Raw genomic sequence first — 18,641 nt, 5'->3', positions numbered from 1 at the left:
AACGGAGGAATAGGAAAAACACAGGATTCTGACAGGAATTGAAGTGTAAAACAGAGGATTGCAAAACATAGGAAAAACACAGTAATGGTCGTTTGATTGAAGCGCTGGAAAAACGCAGGAATCGGATGAGAGAGATAGACTCAAAGGAAAATTTCTAAGAGGTTGGAGCTCTTGCTAAATTTCCTTCAAAATCCACATGCAATGTGCCATTCCATAGGAATTTCATAGGATTTAGAAAGCTTCAATCCTTTGAATCAAAGGGCCAAATAGGATAATTTCCTATAGGATTTGAATCCTATGAAATTCCTACATAAATCCTTTGATTCAAAGGGACCCTTAAGCTCTTGCTAAATTTCCTCTAAGATCCACATGCAATATGTTATTCCATAGGAATTTCATAGGATTTGAAAAGATTCAAATCTTTGAATCAAATGGCTAAATAGAAAAATTTTCTATAGGATTTGAATTCTACGAAATTACTATATAAATCCTCTGATTTCAAGGGCCCTAAATATCTCTCTTTTTTTTAAGGAGGACAACTAGAAATGCTCAACGTGGTGGCATTCGGGTTAACAAATTCGATTCGATTTGTGTGGGTTCAAAACTTCAAATGCGATCCCAGATGTAAGATGATTTCGAGCGAGATTCGAGTAATTGTGTACCGCAAACCTGAAATGACATGGAATTAATCAAAATCTCTAAATTTTCTCATTTCTGACAAGCTAGTACAGTACACTCCTACTACTATCAAGTACAAACGCGTCTCCGATAAATCAAATTCAAATTCAAATTCGAGTCGTCTGCAGTTGAGAAATCAGAACTGATGGTGGCGGATGGATCATGGATGGGATGGCCGGATCACGTACGGATGGGAGCGGATCATTCGTCGTCGTCGTCGTAGACGACGGCACAGTCGTCGGCGAGGGGATTGTGGGAGCAGAAGGGCTCGAGGGGGTCGTCGGCGCCCTCGGCGATGCGGCGGCGGAGGTCGGCCTTCGCCTGGCTCACCTCCTCCACCTCGTCCCACGCCACCCGGCACCCCGCCTCCCCGGCGGCTTCCCCGGCGCACGCCTCCGTCGCCTCCGCCACCTTCCGCTCGATCAGCTCCGACAGCGCCGCCTCCTTCCTCGCCGTCCCCTTGTACCTCCACTTCACGGACGCTACTACCAGCCGCCGCCTCCGCTGCTGGTGTGAGACCGGCCGGACGGACGCGGGCGATCCGAGCGTGCGTACTCCGGCGCCGCCGCCGCCGCCGGCCAGGGGAGCCGCCGCGGAGAAGAGGGAGGAGAGAGAAGGCGACGCCATGGTTAATGGTGAGAAGTGAGCGTGCGTAATTATCAAGGATAGGGAGGACTAATCTAGAAAATGTACACCTCATCGTTGTGCCAAGGAGGTCGGAGTTTACAAAGCTGCCTCATCACGAGAGAATCGATAAAGTTTTTAAAAATAGAGGCATGTTCACTTTGATGCTAAAAAAAAACCTTATTAAATTTTAGCATTGTCGAAATTTTGATAAGTATGCTAAAATTTTGGTAACTTACTAAAATTTTGGCAGTATTTCTTATATAGTTACCAAAATTTCGCAGCAAACTAAGTGTAGCTATTTTTTTTGGCAACTTTACCAAAATTTGGTAAGGTTAAAAATGGTATCAAAGTGAATAGGCCCTAGGACTATGGATAAACTTTCAAGGGGCGAAATTTGAATATTTTGAAGAGAATGCATTTCGTAATTTTGGTAGTTCGAAATCAACATGGCAATTCATAAAAAAGAGCATTAAAAAAATCCATCTTTGCCGAAAGAAAATGAAGTCTTAGAATGAGAAAAGCATGTCTCATATTTCTTCTTCACAATGCACAAGTATTATGGGCTGATGGTGATCCATGTCGAAACCAACAATTCTTGCAGCCTCATAAGAAGCCATGTAATTGGCACAATCCTCTTCATGAGTTCGTGCATCAAGAGCTCAGAACTGCAAACACAAGGCCTCTTACTTGACATAATCTTTTTTTTTTTCGGAGCTACAAATGATGTGCATAGGGAGATTAGCCCAAAAGAAGCCAACAGACAAAACCGTGATACCGATGGGGCTTAAAATTTAGTGGTCAACCGGTAATATAAACCCTGATCTGTTGTGCGAACAGATGAAATTATAGATCTCGCATTTAAGAACATAGCTGCTAAAATGAATTTCGCCAAGGATAACGGACTGAATTTTCAGAAGCAATTTGTTATTTGTAGAGAAGATCAGGATACAGCCAGTTCACTATGCGATCATGTAAACAGGCCTGCTCGGTCACGGTAAATTCAAAAAGTGTAGCTTCAGCTAAAGATAAACCTAACAGGCCGTCCAAACAAGGCAACACATGTAAATTACAACAAAACATTTTTGCTCCCGTTCTACGTCTCACTGCCGCATCCTTTGTTGCAAAATGACCGTACTGATATCATGAAAGAGGAATTGTTCCAGAGCGTGTAGCTCCAGGAGCCCCTTATGCAGCTACCCTCAATTTCTGTGTCTTCACCTTCAACCTTTCCATGAATTGAGCATTGGCCTTAAGTCTGTTTTTAACATATGCATTTCTAGCATCATCAGCCAACTTATTGGCCTTGTTTGCATCTTCTACTACAGCATACAATGTCCTCAAGCAATCTTTCCTGTTCTCTTCCCGATGCTCAAACCTGCGGTATTAATCAAATACTTATCAACAATTTCTACAGTGCCACTATATGCTGATGGTAAGATCATAGCACTCTGAAGAACAAAACAGCTCAACGTCATAAATATGTATAAAAGCCAAACAAATACATGACACAATAAAATCACACATCCTGCCAGTAATAGTGGTTCACCACCTTTGCTTAGATCATTGAGACAAAAGGCATCTCAAGAAAGAATGCTATTATTACTATAATACTAAAAAACACTACAACATAGTAAGATTCTATCAGAACCCAACATACCTTCGGACATTTCCCAAGCAACAAGCACAACTCAATAAGAAGCTTGAATAATTAAGTTGGCAACTTTAAAGAAACCTAACTACCAAATATACAGCAGATGCAAAGTCTGCCGAATTCCCCATATTTCTCCTGTGTAATATGGGCATGCATGTATAACAAACACAAATCCATGTATCTACCCAGCAACCAGGAAACATAAGGTTCCAGAACTAGAATATTTTCAACAAAAAAAGGAAATAGAACTATACAATTTACGAGAATTTATACTCCTCTATTTGCCTGTTTTGCATTTGATAACGGAAAGTAAATTTGTAAACTCCGTCCTGACATTATGTATAGTTCAACACCTTGACTCGGGATATAGCTCAATTTGTCAACAACATTGCTGTATGTGATATACCGCACAATTAAATTAGCATAATATACAAAAGCTGCAAGCAGGAAATCTATCATACCTTTCACTAGTTATTGTGAGTTCATCTTTTCCAGAATTGTACCTATTCCCAACAACCTCACGTAAACGTCGGAAGGCATGTCGTGAAAGTCCCAGCTCTTTGACAGTCACACTGAGTTTAACTTTCCTGTTTTTGGGATGCCATGCATCACCTCCAGGAGCAAAGACAATACGTGACTCCCACCTTAGAACAGGTCCCTCACCAGGTGGATCGTCCAACTTAACACTCTTATTTTCCATTTTAGAAAATTCATCCACGTCAGTTGGGTTCTCAGCTTCCATTAGTTCTGTGCACTCCGAAACCATCTTATCCTCAAACTCTTTGAATAATTCATAAGCCTGCTCAGGTTCAAGCTCTCCCTTCTCACACATGTCCCCCAACTCATTAAATTTGGCCTCCACCTTCTTTTTAATTTCATCTGGACAAAATATAGTGTTTAAAAAATACAATAAAATATGATAAAAGAAGTGCAGGGAAAAAGGAACAAAGGCCCCTAGCTATACAACAGTTATTAGTAATACAACATTACAATAAGATTACTGAACCATGCATGAATTGAAGAGTAGAACAACAGGTCCATATGCAAGAGCCAAGTTTGAAACCTCCTAGTTCCTTGAACAATCAGTACTGTTTAGTTAAACACCAGGCTGGTTCCACAGGGCTGCTTAGATAACGTGTTATGTTTGACTTAGATGTTCTACCACAGCCTGGATGGCACGAATAAGTGGGACAAATTGGTCGCAATAACCGCCTACAAATTGGCCATGTAGTTGGGTGTTTGTGGCAAGATCAACATTTTTTCCCTCTATTTATTGTGCTGGGGTGGAGTACAACTTAGGCATATTATCAACCAATGCCGCAAACGATTCAAGATATCGAAACCACACTGTGAATCCAGGGGGGCGGCGGGAGACCTGGCACTCATTTTGCATAATCTAGCTAAATAGTAGTAGTTAATAGTTGGAAAAGATAGATAGTTGTCACTCATTTTGCCATAATCTAGCTTTTGTGTCTTTTTCTGTTTGTCTAGACTTTTAGATCGAATGATTTTATCACTGCTTATGATCTAACTGCTCAAAAGGCTAAATTAAAATAAATAAATATATGCAGTCTCTTTTGAACTTCTGTCTTTTTATGTTGATATGATATATTACATTTGGGGAACCTTCAAATTCATGTATATTTTTTACTCTTTTTTTAATCATGATCACTTATCAAGTTGGCCCCCTCATGCCTAAATCCTGGCTTCACCACTGTCAGGCTACCTTCAGGCATTACTTTTTCTCATGCAGATAACAGTCACCAAACATGTCCTAAGTATCATTAACTTTATGTATAAATGTTGCATGGTCTTTTCACATAATCACATGCAGGAATAAGGAATGGCCGATACATAGTACATGTAAACAAAAAGATTCATCTAGTATGGAGACTTCTGTTGCTTAAACAGGAAAAGTGGTCCATAGAGAAGGCCAATGTCCAGGTAACTGATTCAGCAAAAGTTTTTTAAAAAATAGAAATCCCAGGGACGCAACAATTTCTTGGGTTTTCATTATGACTTCAACCAAGAGGTTGAGTTTTGCCCCCTAGCATAGGACTGCAGCAATATTCTACAGGTTTTGCAATCTACAGATTCCCATCTCAAACCCACCTTTTCTAATGAGATGGCATTCTAGTCAGTATCTTTGTAAGCTGAAAATGCCCAGAAAACCCCACTCTTGGATATGCACCATGAGTCTAAAGAGGTCAACTCTACAGTATACACACAAAGTCATGGAGTCCTTGAAAGCTTCTGATGACAGCTCCAATAATGGCGCAGGAATGAACATATGCTTGCATTTTTGTTCAAGAAAAAAGTGCTAAAACCAACTGGGCAGCTATGTTCATTCCTAGAAATGAAGGGAACTCGTAACTCACAAGGCCTTTATATCTATATTGTTGCAGGTAATCATGTGCTGGTACTAAGAGGAAGCCAGTCAGATATAGTTGAGAATTGATGTAAAAGCTAGACACGCTACGGTTCAACATACACACTTTAGATAGGTTCAGAATGGGTGCTTATGCTCATAGCTTCTATCCTGAACAATCCACTAGACTGAATACACTAGCATGTGCTACTTGCATAAAGAGTGGTCTATATGTAAAGTCAATCACTTGCTAACCAATTGATCTAAGGGGTGTAATGGATCACCCCATCCTAGGATATTTTATGGGATGATCCTGTAATTCTGTAGGGATGGTCCTAATCCACTTTTTTCTACTACCTTTGTACTCACTAGAGATGAGGTAGTAACACACCAGCTAAGTCCATTGCACAAACTGAACAAAAGCATGAGCAGTGAGTTGGTAGCGTTGAAAATTTCAGTATTGGTATGTAGAACATTTGGAAGTGGAATGGCCAAACGTTTGGTGGCAAAAAACCAAGCTTTTTGGCATGACAAATCCACTTTAAAGGACACTTTAGGTATGTTTAGAGTAAAAAGAACAAGACAACCATGGAAAACATGGCTAGACAACATAATTTGTAATGGATAGCCATTACTCATACTGCCCTTCTGGTCATAAATATTTCACTATTCCATCCAAAGGAAAGGAATGATTTCTTCTTAGGACTAACCCATTTCTTGAACTAAAACATCCCATCACAGCACAAGAACCCAAACTTGCTGGCCATGAATAACCAGGTAGAAAGGAATATGACATCCCAGCAAACAAGAGCTTACATCCAACCCTCCACAGCATAACATATAGTAGAAAGATGAGAGGAAATTGGATATTTCCCAGATTGTAGACCATAATCTACCGTAGTATAAAATACCATCCCAAGTTGCCATGACTACCTGGGCATTGTAATTTCACTGATTTGTGACAACCAACCTTAAAACTTACTTTGAATACCATTAAACAGTTTTTTTTTGGACGAAAAAACAGCAGGAGAGGCTCCTGTGATTAGATTAATAACCAGAGGTATATTTACAAGAATACCATTAAACAGTTATAATCCAATAAGTTAATCGAAATTCTCCCTAAATTAAGGAAATATTTCAACCACAATGAGTTGATACAGATGACAAGGTAAACCAAAAATAAATAAACTAACAGTCACAGTATCAAACCAAGTGTCCTAGCTACTTTTAGTGGAGCAAATAAAGAATTGTGTTTGGAGAAAAGTTTTACTTCACACCTATTCACAAGAGAAAAGAGTGAGGGTGGGAGACAGATATGACTGACCAGGTAATAGTTTGTCCCAGTGGAGCATGTCCTCCAAAATATTCTCACATTCGTTCATATTACCGAGGTGGCCATTATCCACAGCCTTCTTGATCATCTTATTCCACTTGTCGTCATCCATATTAAAGAACTCGTCACTCTTGATCTTTTTCTCCACATACTGTCTGGCGTTGTACAAGTTGTCCAGCTCCTCATCAGTATCGTGCATCTCCTCAAAGTCGGACTCAAAATCCCTGTCACGAACCTCAGGGAGTGGTTTGCTGCGCAGCTCCTCGATAAGTTCATCGTCCGTCTCGCTGTGCACATCCGCAAGCTTCCGCTCAAGAACAGCCTCTGTGACAGATGGTAGTTCTGCCTCATCATCCACCCCATAGTAAGTTTCCAACCGCCGCTTCAGCTCTGCAGTCAGAGTTATCGTCATGGACAAATCAAACAGGCCATTTCCGTGCCACAATTAATATTACGTCATAGGAAGATGAAGAACCACGCGAGACTATCTTTGCTCTTTTTTTTTTTGCGAACACGCAAAAAGATTGCACGTCAATATATTAGAAGATTACACGACGCAATCAGCCAGACCCGTTTAGGCTAGGGGAAGGGAGAAAAAGCAAATGAAAAAAAACTGAAGCTTAGATAAACTACGGTGGCTAAAAACAGACTTCAAGCAGCCGGAAGGGGCCAAGCCACGCTAGACTCCCAACAAGACTATCTTTGCTTAGGAAGCGAGGAAGCATCCAGCAGGGAGGCATTAAACCGAGCAGGTGCAGACTCCGATCTCATCATCAACAGGGGGGACCAATTCCGACAGGTGCAAGCAAGGGAATGTTGTTAACAGCTCATTGGCATTTCGCCGAGCAGATGGTTGGAGACGAGAGAAGGTACCTTTGTTTGGGACGTCGGCGGCGGGCGGAGGCGCGGCGTCGTCGGAGAGGAGGCGGCGGGAGAGGAGGAAGGGGAGGCTAGTGGTGGTTGGGGGTCGAGATGGAGGCGGGGAAGGGAGGGAGCGGTGGGAGAGGCGGTGGAGGTGCGTCACCAAGCGCCTCATTGCGGCGGGGAAGAGGGGGGAAGAGCGCCCAGGCGCCGGAAGAGAGGAAGGGGGTTTAGGGTTACCACTTACCAGATGAAGCTGGGCCGGGTCGTCAATTGGACACGAGGAGGAGGAAGGAATGAGAGATTTGATAATTTAGATAATTTAACACTCATATTGTCCCACATGTCATTCTCAGAAGTATCAATTAAAGTAATTGGACAACAAAAAAAAATATCAAATTATCAAAATTTTCGGAGGGAGAAGATGAAAGGAAGGTCGCTCACGACGGGGCGGGGCGGTGGTGACCGATGGAGGCTGCAAAGGAGGAGGATGGGAGAGGGGGAGGGGAGGCGGGCGGCAGCGGCTAGGGTTAGGGGTGAGTGGACCGGCGGTGGAGGAGGAGGATGGCTGAGGGAGGGGAGACGGCGGCGCGAGAGGGAGATGGGAAAAATTTGATAATTTGACACTTTTTTTATCCAATTGCTTTAATTGACACTTGTGAGGATGACATGTGGGACCATCTGAGTGAATGAAAATGGGCTAGGATGTCAAATAATCAAAACCCATTTAAAGGAGTGTTAAATTATCAAATCTCTCGGGAGATGGAGGAGAGGAAGCGGGCGGCGGCTAGGGTTGGGGGCTTGGTGCGCGTATTCTTGCGAAAAAGACACTCGGCTTTCTATTTTACAGCGCGGTCCTAACACGTGATTTTTCCCTCCTTCGCATGAAATATCCATTTTTATAAGGGCTTCCATGTAAAATAACACCTCACATGTACTATTCGCGGGGGACGGTATTCGATTACACGCGTAGCGGAGGTTTTTTTTTTTGCAAAATTTGCAGCGTGCCTGAGGCACCGGCCTTAAGAGCATTCTATAGCCAGCAGCTCCTCTATCCAGTCCTCCATCCCGTTTTTGGCGCATGGAGGTGAATAAACAACGCTTCAGCAGAGTCTCCATCACACACGCTATCTTTGAAGGTCCTCCAAACCAAGCCCTTCTCAAGCCAAATATAATGGTTCTCTCTCCTCACGCCATCCTCCGACTACCCACCTCTCAATCGAACTCGCGCCACCATCTTGACCGCATACCGCCAGAGAGTAACTAAGTAACTATAGAGAGGAGGTGCATACCGGATCTGAAGGTGGAGATCACCGGAGTAGAGCAAGAGGCGGCGAATCTGGCAGCGAGGTCGCCGAAGTGCCCCGCCATCCCCGCTACCAGCGATGCTCGCAATCCGCGCTGCCCCCGCCATCCCCGCCATATTTCACCTGTGAGGTGTTATATCCTATTAGATGTGAATATAGATGATGGAATTTGGATGAGCTCTTGGGATGTTCTAAAAAGTAAAATTTGTGGTCATCCATTTTACAACGTTTTGTATGTACCGGCCATTCTAGATGCCTTGGAATTTAATAAAAAGAAAAGGCAAACTATTCCGGTACCTATGATGGGTAATTGAGAGTGTGATTGAGGGGAGAGAATACACAAAACAATGTAAGCCATTAGCACGTAATAGTTAGGTATTACTCCCTCCGTTCTAAATTTCGTTCTAAATTATAGGACGCTCTCTTTTTAAGGAAAATAAACTTGGTAAATTTTGACTAATAATCATACTAACCATATATATAAATTAATGACTTTCTATACATCACTAGATTCATATTTTAAAGAAATTTCATATGATGCTAATTTCGTATTTGTTGGGAACATAATATTGAATAAATTAATGGTTAAAATATATCATTGAAGGCCGTGTAAAAAATATAGGTCTTATAATTTGGGACGGATGGAGTAATTATTTTAAATTTAAACAATGGATTAATATGATTTTTATAACGATTCTTTCTATATATTTTTATATAACAAATGATCCGTTTAGCAATTTGGAATATGTGAAGAACGAGGGAGTCTCGATCTACTGCTGTCGAACACAGCCTAGGTTAAAATTCAACTACTTCATCTGTTCCTGAATACAATTACTTTTATACTCAAAATTCTCTTACGAATACAAACATGTCTAAGACACTGATTCTAATACAGGCAAGTCCAAACATTTTCAACCAATTAGGTGTTTACGAGGGAAATCCAAGTAATTTAAAATTTGAAAACAGAGATAACTAAAAGGGATTTTATTTTCTTAATTTTAAACTTCGTAAACAAGCTAGAAATGCTTTTTGTATGTATTTAGGAACAGAGGGGAGTATAGAATTTTGGTAAAATTCATGCACTCTAATTTCTAAACAAAGTTTACCATCGATATATCGGTAAAAATTTAATAGATCCAATGCCTTCTTTTTTTAGAGGACAAATAGAAATGCTCAACTTGGTGGCATTCGGATCGGACTAACGATTTCGATTGGTGGAGGTTCAAAACTTCAAACGCAATCCCAGAGGTAAGATGATTTCGAGTAACTGTGTAGCTCAAACCTGAAATGACATGGAATTAGGCCATGTTTAGTTAAAGAAAAATTTTTAAGTTTGGTTATCATATCGGATATACGGATAACACATTTAAAGTATTAAACATAGTCTAATACCAAAACAAGTAGACTACCAAAACAAATTACAGATTCCCCCGAGAAACTGCGAGATGAATTTATTAAGCCTAATTAATCTATCATTAGCAAATGTTTTACTGTAGCACCACATTATCAAATTATAGCGTAATTAGACTTAAAAGATTCGTCTCGTAATTCAAATGCAATCTGTGTAATTATTTTATTTTCTATATTTAATACTTCACGTGTCAGAACATTCGATGTGACAGCGTGAATTTTTTTTTTTTTTGGAACTAAACACTAAACAGCGCCTTAATCAAAGTCTCTAAAATTCCCCATTTCTCACAAAGCTAGTACACTCCTGCTACCAAGTACAAGCGCGTTCAGAAATCAGAACTGCTGGTGGCGGATGGATCATGGATGGTGATGGCCGGACCACGGATCGGATCGGATCATTCGTCGTCATCGTCGTCGTAGACGACGGCGCAGTCGTCGGCGAGGGGGTTGTGGGAGCAGAAGGGCTCGAGGGGGTCGTCGGCGCCCTGGGCGATTTGGTGGCGGAGGCCGGCCTTCGCCTGGCTCACCTCCTCCACCTCGTCCCACGCCACCCGGCACCCCGCCTCCCCGGCGGCTTCCCCGGCGCACGCCTCCGTCGCCTCCGCCACCTTCCGCTCGATCAGCTCCGACAGAGCCGCCTCCTTCCTCGCCGTCCCCTTGTACCTTCACCTCACGAACGCCACCACCAACCGCCGCCTCCGCTGCCGGTGTGAGCACAGCCGTACGGACGCGGGCGTTCCGAGCGTGCGGACTCCGGCGGCGGCGGCCGCGGAGAAGAGGGAGGTGAGAGACGGCGACGCCACGGGTAATGCTGAGAAGTGAGCCGTGCGTAATTATCAAGGATAGGGAGGACTAATCTAGAAAGTGTACACATCATCATTGGGCCAAGGAGATCGGAGTTTACAAAGCTGCCTCATCAAGTCATCATCAGATACCTTTAATTTTTTTTTCTCTCTTTTTTTTTAAAAAAAAAGGACTATGGATAAACTTTCAACGGGCGAAATTTGAATATTTTGAAGAGAATGCATTTCGCAATTTTGGAAGTTCGAAATCAACATGGCCATTCATCAAAAAAAAAAACATAAAACAATGCATCTTTGCCGAAAGAAAATAAAGTCTGGCAACGAGAAACGCATGTCCCAAATTTCTTATTCACAATGCACAAGAATCATGGGCTAATGGCGATCCATGTCGAAATCCTCTTGATGAGTTCGTGCATCAAGAGCTCAGAACTGCAAACACAAGGCCTCTTACTTGACATAATTTTTCTTTTTGGAGGTACAAATGATGTGCATAGGGAGATTAGCCCAAAAGAAGCCAACAGACAAAAACTTGGCAGACATGAGTACATGACACGAATTTTGTTTTAAAGCCTGCAATATCAGTTTCGGTTGCAACAAAAACTTGTTGGCGTTTCCCTGTTCGGGATGCTAAATACAGTTACACAGTGATACAAGACAAAAGATGTGATCAACTGCTCGCCGAGCCATCGTCCATAGCGCCTAAATTTAACTCTTCATCTGAGTCTATTACATCTTCAAAATCATAGTAGGGATTTGCCTGCACCCAAAAAATATTGTTCTAACAAGATTCTTTTTTTGGGTAGGTAAATCACACCATACAGCTACTTAATAGAATCAAGGATTACTCAATGATAAAATATCAAATGATAGGTATACAATGTACAGCGCATACCTTAGGTCGAGGTTTTACAGCTTCAAAGCTATGGAAAACAGGGGTGGAAAAATCTGGAGGATTGAGGACAATATATGCTCCACAATTGTTGTACCGGTCCTCTGAAGCCTGTACCAATAGACAATATCAAATATGAGAAACAATAGATATGATCAACCAGTCATAAAATCAAATCGTTTAGCATGGAATGCCCCAAAAAAAAGTTGAGTAGATTTTCACTTGTGGAATTCATATACAGTATAATGTTTCAATAATAAAAGATTATTTTCAAGGTGAACGGAAAATCATGTGACAGAGAATTACTTGGAACTGTGGATAATCTGGAGCACTGAAAAGAGTTATTAACTTTCCACATTCCACATGATGGTCAATTGTATATCCATTGTCCATTCCTAAAAGATCATGTCGTTTATCTCTTGCATCTGGACCCTCATGTGACCTGATGATTAACTTTGTTCAAATAAAAGAGGAAGTAAGAATATGAATTTAAAATGGACATAGTTGTATGACGGTGAATGGGTGCCTACTCCCTAGTAAAAATGTTAAAGGGACATGCTCAATGTGCTAGCCATTTTCCATACAAATATGCCAATTGATCAAGTTGGGAGGATATATATATCAGTAATCATTCTAAGTTAACACAAACACACAAATAATTAGAAGTTTAGAACCATCTAGCTCTTCAGCAACTGCATTCATGAATTGCAACATATGTGTCCTTTTGTCCATTTTTTAAAGGAAGAAAATTGCTATGTTAGATTCATGCTTGAACTTATAGAAGTAGTTCTACCATATTCAACTAACCAGCCAAAGAACACCTACAGCTAGACATTGTTGAGTGTGCAACAATCCAAGAAATGCAGCAAGACAGTATGCAATATCAAAAGGGAGTAATAAGCCATGATCCATACAGGTTCAATTTAACCCAAATTATTATGCAAAAGTGTTGTTCAGATGCCATGTTTTAGAAAAAAAAAATCATTACGGAAAACAGATTTCTTAGGACTTTTAGGAAAAACAAGTTTTAGATTGCAGGAGATGCACTTCTTGTGCAGTTGTGCATGGTATCTGTCCTGCATAAGAGTGATGCTCATTGTGTGTACCACAATATGCAATGAACATGCCCTTGGCCAACAAACATAAGTGCCCATTAGATCTGATGCATTCAGAGATTAACACTAAGTGTAACAGAATATATATTACTAAAAGCATCACTGCATAGATTTTTTGGGTAGTACTAATTTTAATTTGTTGGTATTGCCTACATTCACATCATGTATTTCAAATTGACAAAACAATCAGTATGGATACAACAACCCTTTGGGTTAATTAGATTGGTTCCATGATAAATACAAAAAGGATCCAAACCAGAAACCATATATGTCCACACTTGGGAATAGCATGACACCTTACATATGGCGATGTTTTTGCACTACTGCCCTGCTTCTCTAATCTTTTCAATCTGACGAGATGTAGTATGGTGTAATTGTTGTATATCAAACATATTCAATACTGAATAGATAATATACGGCAGATATAAAAGGTATGGAAATGTGACACTGGAAAAGAACCATGAACTATTCAAATTGTATTATAAGATGCAAACATTAAAGGACCATAAAAGCATAGCAATACTTAATAACTTAACAACAAAAATTCAGTTCACCAGATAGTTCTAATGATAAAAGAGATAATAAATGAGTGACAACAAACCTTTAAATTATTTGTATATAGAAACTGTTGAGTGATATCTGGACCCCAAAGCAAGCCAATGCCTCTTTCTTTATTTGAGGAAAGACCCATCTCCAAAGAAGGATCAGACCAAAGAACATCACCAGGAATCAAATTTGAGCCCTCCCATGGAGGGTCGAGAACAGTTCTCCTTGCTTTCAATAACTCATCCAAGGATCCGAGCTTCATCAAAGTTGGATCAACAGAGGAATTTGCTTTGTATTTATTCCCCTTCTTTCCCTTTTTTGTTCTTTTTGATGGCATTACAATCGTCCCACGGAAAATCCCTCCATGAGCAGTGTAGACGCACCCTGCTATTATTGTTGCTAGAGGAAGGTCTTCAAAACATCTTAAGAACTTCCGATAAACTTGAGGACCTTGACCTTTGTATTTAAAATTTACCTCTTGTTCAAAACCATATACTGATGTACAGTACTTGGATTCATGATTTCCCCGCAGAAGGAACACAGAATTCGGAAGCAAAACCTAACAGATACAAAGCAAGTTTATGACCATTAGCTGATAGTTTAAATCCCCTGATTTCTGAAGATGGTTAGTTTAAAACAATTAACCATATGCTTCTTTGCTCTTGTGAAGATGGCTATGCATGCTAGTGTGCTAAAAAATTTCAACCTTTCATATATGTATGTATTACAGTTACAGCTACAGGGTGTTCGGAATTGTGGTAATATTGTTGAATTTCATTTTAGGAATTGGAGCTCAGAATTTTACTCTTAAGATAAATCTGGAAACCCATCTAGAGAGAACAAAACATATACTGGTCAAATGTCAAGTTCAATTGAACCAAAAGTTCATCCTATTTGAAAAAAAAAATTGAAGCTATAATATCAGTACAAAGCATAACTAATATCTATGGCAGTGGATTTCCATCTATTTAATCAATTAAACATAACGAGGGAATGATGCCTTTAAAGCAATCTGCTTAACATAATGGAGTAGAATCAGGATGAAGGATCCACCTTCCAAGCCAGGAGGAGGAGGAAGGTCTCGAGTCCCCAGGCGCCGCGGTCGACGTAATCCCCATTGAAGACGAAGACGCGGTCGTCGGAGGGGAACCCGGCGTCCCGGAGCAGGAAGATGACGTCGTGGAGCTGGCCGTGGACGTCCCCGACCACGACGACGGCCTGGTCGGGCCGCGGGTCCACCCGCACGAGGTTGGGCTCCCGGTGCAGGATGACGGAGGCCGCGAGGACGAGCCGCTGGACGAGCGCCGCCGGGAGCACGTCGGGGAGCCGGTCCGCGGGGAGGCTGCGGGAGCACCAGTCCAGCGTCGCCGTGAGCCCCGCCACCCACTCCCGCGTCAGCGCGCCGTCCTCCGGCCACGCGACGGGCGGCGGCGGCGGGTTGGGGGACGGGGAGGGGGAGGGGTCGTCGGCGGCGGCGTCCGGCTGCGACATGGCATGGATCGCCGTCGCCGCCGTCGGATCGGGAAGGGGGGGAGACGCTGTTTGCTTGCAGTGGGGTTCGAAGCTGACGCGGCGGCCAAAGCGAACGAAACAGAAGAAAAGAACGGATTTGCTATTTTATTTGCGATAGCTTTTTGAGTTTTTATATCTTTCGAGTTTTTGTTAGCAGAATCTTTGCGTCAAAAAAAATCAAGATTCGTGTTTTTTAATCTACTCTCTCCGTTTCAGGTTACAAGACGTTTTGACTTTGGTCAAAGTCAAACTGCGTTAAGTTTGATTAAGTTTATAGAAAAAAGTAGTAACATTTTCAACCCAAGACAAATTTATTATGAAAATATATTTAATTATTGATTTGAAGAAACTAATTTAGTATTATAAATATTACTGTATTTATCTATAAACTTAGTCAAACTTGAAATAATTTAACTTTAACTAAAATCACGTCTTGTATCCTGGAACCGATGGAGTAACTTGCAGTTACATCCAGTTACAGAGTACTTATATTTAGATACAATGTATCTGAATTAGATTTTTACGGTTGTTTTTGTTTATAGATTTATGGTTTTTTGACATGTTTGTTTCTCTTTCTTTTATTTCATTCAAACAGTCTATGGAAAAATTGGTACGAAAAAGGAAAAAGGAAAAGTAAAGGGTAGCGTGGCCGCGTGAGCTAAAGAGAGGAGAAAAGGCCAAAAGGGAGACCTGCCATTTGGTTTGAGACATCAAAGTTTCAACGGTTCTCAATGTTTGCTGCTGAATCTTCCAAATGCCAATGCTTTTTTTAAACGAAAAGGTTGTTGAATCTGCCAATTACGCTATATTTTCAATGGTTAAGATATCCAGATTAGACGTATTCAAACTGACAATAGTTGGAACACTTCTTACTTCCACATAAATATTTATCGGTTGACAGTACCAGAAGTTCTGAAAGATTTATTGCAAACAGAAAAAGGCAGATGTATAGTAGTACTATAGCACAAGTGCACAACCCACTGACGACTGTGCGTGTCTGTGTGCGTTGCTGTTTCTTAAACATGTAAACATCTATGGCTAGCAAAACCATACAAAGATGACCCTATTCTGAACGCATTTACATTCCTCTTGTCCAGCCAGTTTAGGCAAACTGCATCCAAATACACACTAGTGAACTCAACACTGTCCAGTTCTGGTTTGGTTGCATGTAGAAGCAACGAATTTATGAAATGTTTCATCTTGCAGCATCAGAACTGCAGTAAGATCATCCTCCTTGTCATGTTGCCCCGAAAACTTGTATGGAGTGGGGCGTTTTGGTACAATATATTCTCAGATGTGCTAGTTGTCAGATTTTGTAGGATCCTTCTTCTTCCCATAAATTAGGCCGGTATCCTGGTCATTACACAAAGTATTAGCATAAGGAAATAGTTCAAATGACCTGTTGTGGAACAATTTGTTGCTGTCTCAGATCGAGAGTAGATGCGGCGAGGCTACCTGGGGGTCAGGAATTGGCTTTCGTTTCTCAACATAACGGTAAGGATCCGAAGCAGCAGCCAGCGCAGCTCTCTCCTGTGGGGAAACACATCATTTTTCGAGCCAATGGGAGAACATAACCAGATTTAACAAAAACAGAAACTTGGGAAGAGAGAAGGAACAACAAACAAGGGAACAGCAGTGAAACATGCGGGCAATGTTCCACCAGTAACATATTCAGTGAAATGAAAGGCAGCCAGATTATGACCGTGAGATATCATCGATAAGAGAAATATAGCTGCCCAGTTATTCTTTTTGTTAGAGAAAAGACAAGAGCATCCGTTCTCTGAGTTTGTTGCTTTGACAAACCATGTTGTCTTAGTACAAAACGGTTAGCAGTTAACCGATGCTTCAGAACACAACTTTAGATAGTTCGATGGATAGTACTATTTTACTCTAAAAAAAGCCGAAGATAGATTCCTATCACCGAACTGAACATGTTCTACTAGACAAGATGAACCCACATGAGCTATTACAACATTTATGTTCGGGTTTAGTGCTTGTTTGTGTCTAGCTAGTACTTTCTGCAATATTTCTCCAAGAAAATCCATTGTATCTCTCATGTTCCAAAGTCAAAATATGACTATGTAATCTCTGAAAATTTTTTTAATCAGCTATTAACACCATTAGTTTCACACTATGGGTATAATAAAAGCAACAACAGTAACTAATAGAATTATCGTGAATGAGGATCAGCTGCTACGGATGCTCAGAGCAAGAACATATACACACTAATAGCTGCACATTAGCCGGTAAAGTGAGCGATCCCACAACAATTAGCTAGAGAAAATACTGCACAACGCTTGTTAACCAGAATCTCGCCATGCCGAAAATCCATAAGCACACACGCATGATTTACCCAGTTGCCGGATTCGATCGAACAGGGGCATGGACAGGAGCAATGTGCAGATGTTAGCAGCAGCACACACAAACCCCCAAATCACGAATCCAAAGCACCAATCGATGCGAGCTCGAGCTACGCGCGAAACACAGGGCTAGGGATATGGGGAAGGGAAGTGGGGGGGGGGGGGGGGGGGAGCTGACCTCCTGCTCCTTCTGGAGCTGGCGCGCCGGCCTGACCCAAAGGTAGTAGGCGAGGGTTCCGGCGACGGCCCACGACGCGAGGTTACTCCACCCGCGGAGCCCGCCCAGCGCGTTCCCCACGAACGACCTCGTGTTCCCCACCGTCCGGCTCCACCCCCTCCCCGCCGGCGCCATCTCCCTCCTCCTCTCTCGCTCCGCCACTCGTCGCCGACGACGACGACGACGACTCTCTCGCTCGTCGGCAGTCGGAATTGGTCCGCAAGAAAGGAACCCGCGGCTCGTCCTAACGCAGTACGAGATCTCTTCCGTGTCGGCCCATGAATCGGCCCATAGGGTGCGGCCCAGTGTTATGGCTACCGAAAGAGATTGGAAGCAACCAGCCCATGAGCCCATATTAGTAGTATATTTTACGGGCCTTTGAATAAGTCCATTTCCATTCCTCGTCTCTCCATCGGGTTTAAATCGTATCCCTAAACTACAATACTACTAGAAATCGTGACGCCTAACTTACAAAACCGGGTTAAATTAGTTTCCATGGCAGTATGGATGGCTGGTTTTACAGATATAGCATCCTAGTCAGCAAAAAAAAAAATGTGTGGGACCCATGTGTCAGCGAAACATATCATCCTTACTTCATTCTCTACCCATCTCCTTCGGTTCTTGCTATTTGTCTTGAAGACGACAAGGACTCAGCGGTGGTGGCAAATGGCTCACCAACCCGTTAGGGGGAAGACGCCAATAGCCACCATAGGGTTGGAGCTCATGTCTCACCGTTGAGCACTGACCGCTTCAAAAGGGGCATCGAGCCCCCGCCTCGATCCTTCATATCGAGTTACTACAACTTTAGAGGACCATCAAACCCCCTCTTCTATCCTTTTCCTACGCCGTGACCCCATCCACTTCGGTCGCCTACTATCGCCGTAGCCTTCCCGCGGATGGCTAGCAAGCTCGAGCTCGTCGACTCCCTTGCCTCCTCTTCTTCTTCTTCGTCATTGTGGGCCAC

The 18,641-nt window shown here is 42.1% G+C and overlaps 4 protein-coding genes and 1 pseudogene across 4 annotated transcripts; all 5 read right to left on the bottom strand.

Moving 5' to 3' along the window:
* Nucleotides 1-509: 509 nt before the first annotated feature.
* On the bottom strand, nt 510-1,644 carry LOC127782417 (calvin cycle protein CP12-3, chloroplastic-like). The gene has a single exon (XM_052309599.1). It carries the CDS (start codon nt 1,303-1,305, stop codon nt 880-882), a length of 426 nt encoding a protein of 141 aa, XP_052165559.1. The 5' UTR covers nt 1,306-1,644; the 3' UTR covers nt 510-879.
* A 556-nt stretch (nt 1,645-2,200) lies between these two features.
* Nucleotides 2,201-7,770, bottom strand: LOC127782405 (uncharacterized). Its single transcript, XM_052309587.1, has 4 exons — nt 7,531-7,770; nt 6,649-7,047; nt 3,418-3,835; nt 2,201-2,680 (listed from the first exon to the last, which is right to left on the bottom strand). The coding sequence occupies exons 1-4, from the start codon at nt 7,691-7,693 to the stop codon at nt 2,491-2,493; spliced, it is 1,170 nt and encodes a 389-aa protein (XP_052165547.1). The 5' UTR covers nt 7,694-7,770; the 3' UTR covers nt 2,201-2,490.
* Nucleotides 7,771-10,251: 2,481 nt separating this feature from the next.
* On the bottom strand, nt 10,252-11,068 carry LOC127783128 (calvin cycle protein CP12-3, chloroplastic-like; annotated as a pseudogene).
* A 421-nt stretch (nt 11,069-11,489) lies between these two features.
* LOC127782404 (serine/threonine-protein phosphatase 7) lies at nt 11,490-15,174 on the bottom strand. The gene is made up of 5 exons (XM_052309586.1): nt 14,642-15,174; nt 13,644-14,147; nt 12,234-12,380; nt 11,931-12,038; nt 11,490-11,795 (listed from the first exon to the last, which is right to left on the bottom strand). Exons 1-5 carry the CDS (start codon nt 15,077-15,079, stop codon nt 11,706-11,708), a joined length of 1,287 nt encoding a protein of 428 aa, XP_052165546.1. The 5' UTR covers nt 15,080-15,174; the 3' UTR covers nt 11,490-11,705.
* Nucleotides 15,175-15,973: 799 nt separating this feature from the next.
* Nucleotides 15,974-17,892, bottom strand: LOC127782419 (uncharacterized). The gene is made up of 3 exons (XM_052309601.1): nt 17,639-17,892; nt 16,556-16,630; nt 15,974-16,453 (listed from the first exon to the last, which is right to left on the bottom strand). The coding sequence occupies exons 1-3, from the start codon at nt 17,810-17,812 to the stop codon at nt 16,400-16,402; spliced, it is 303 nt and encodes a 100-aa protein (XP_052165561.1). The 5' UTR covers nt 17,813-17,892; the 3' UTR covers nt 15,974-16,399.
* Between the last annotated feature and the right edge of the window lie 749 nt (nt 17,893-18,641).

Source organism: Oryza glaberrima, chromosome 8, assembly GCF_000147395.1.
Source record: "Oryza glaberrima chromosome 8, OglaRS2, whole genome shotgun sequence".
NCBI classification, from domain to species: Eukaryota; Viridiplantae; Streptophyta; class Magnoliopsida; order Poales; family Poaceae; genus Oryza; species Oryza glaberrima.
This window is presented reverse-complemented; position numbering and strand designations above follow the sequence as displayed.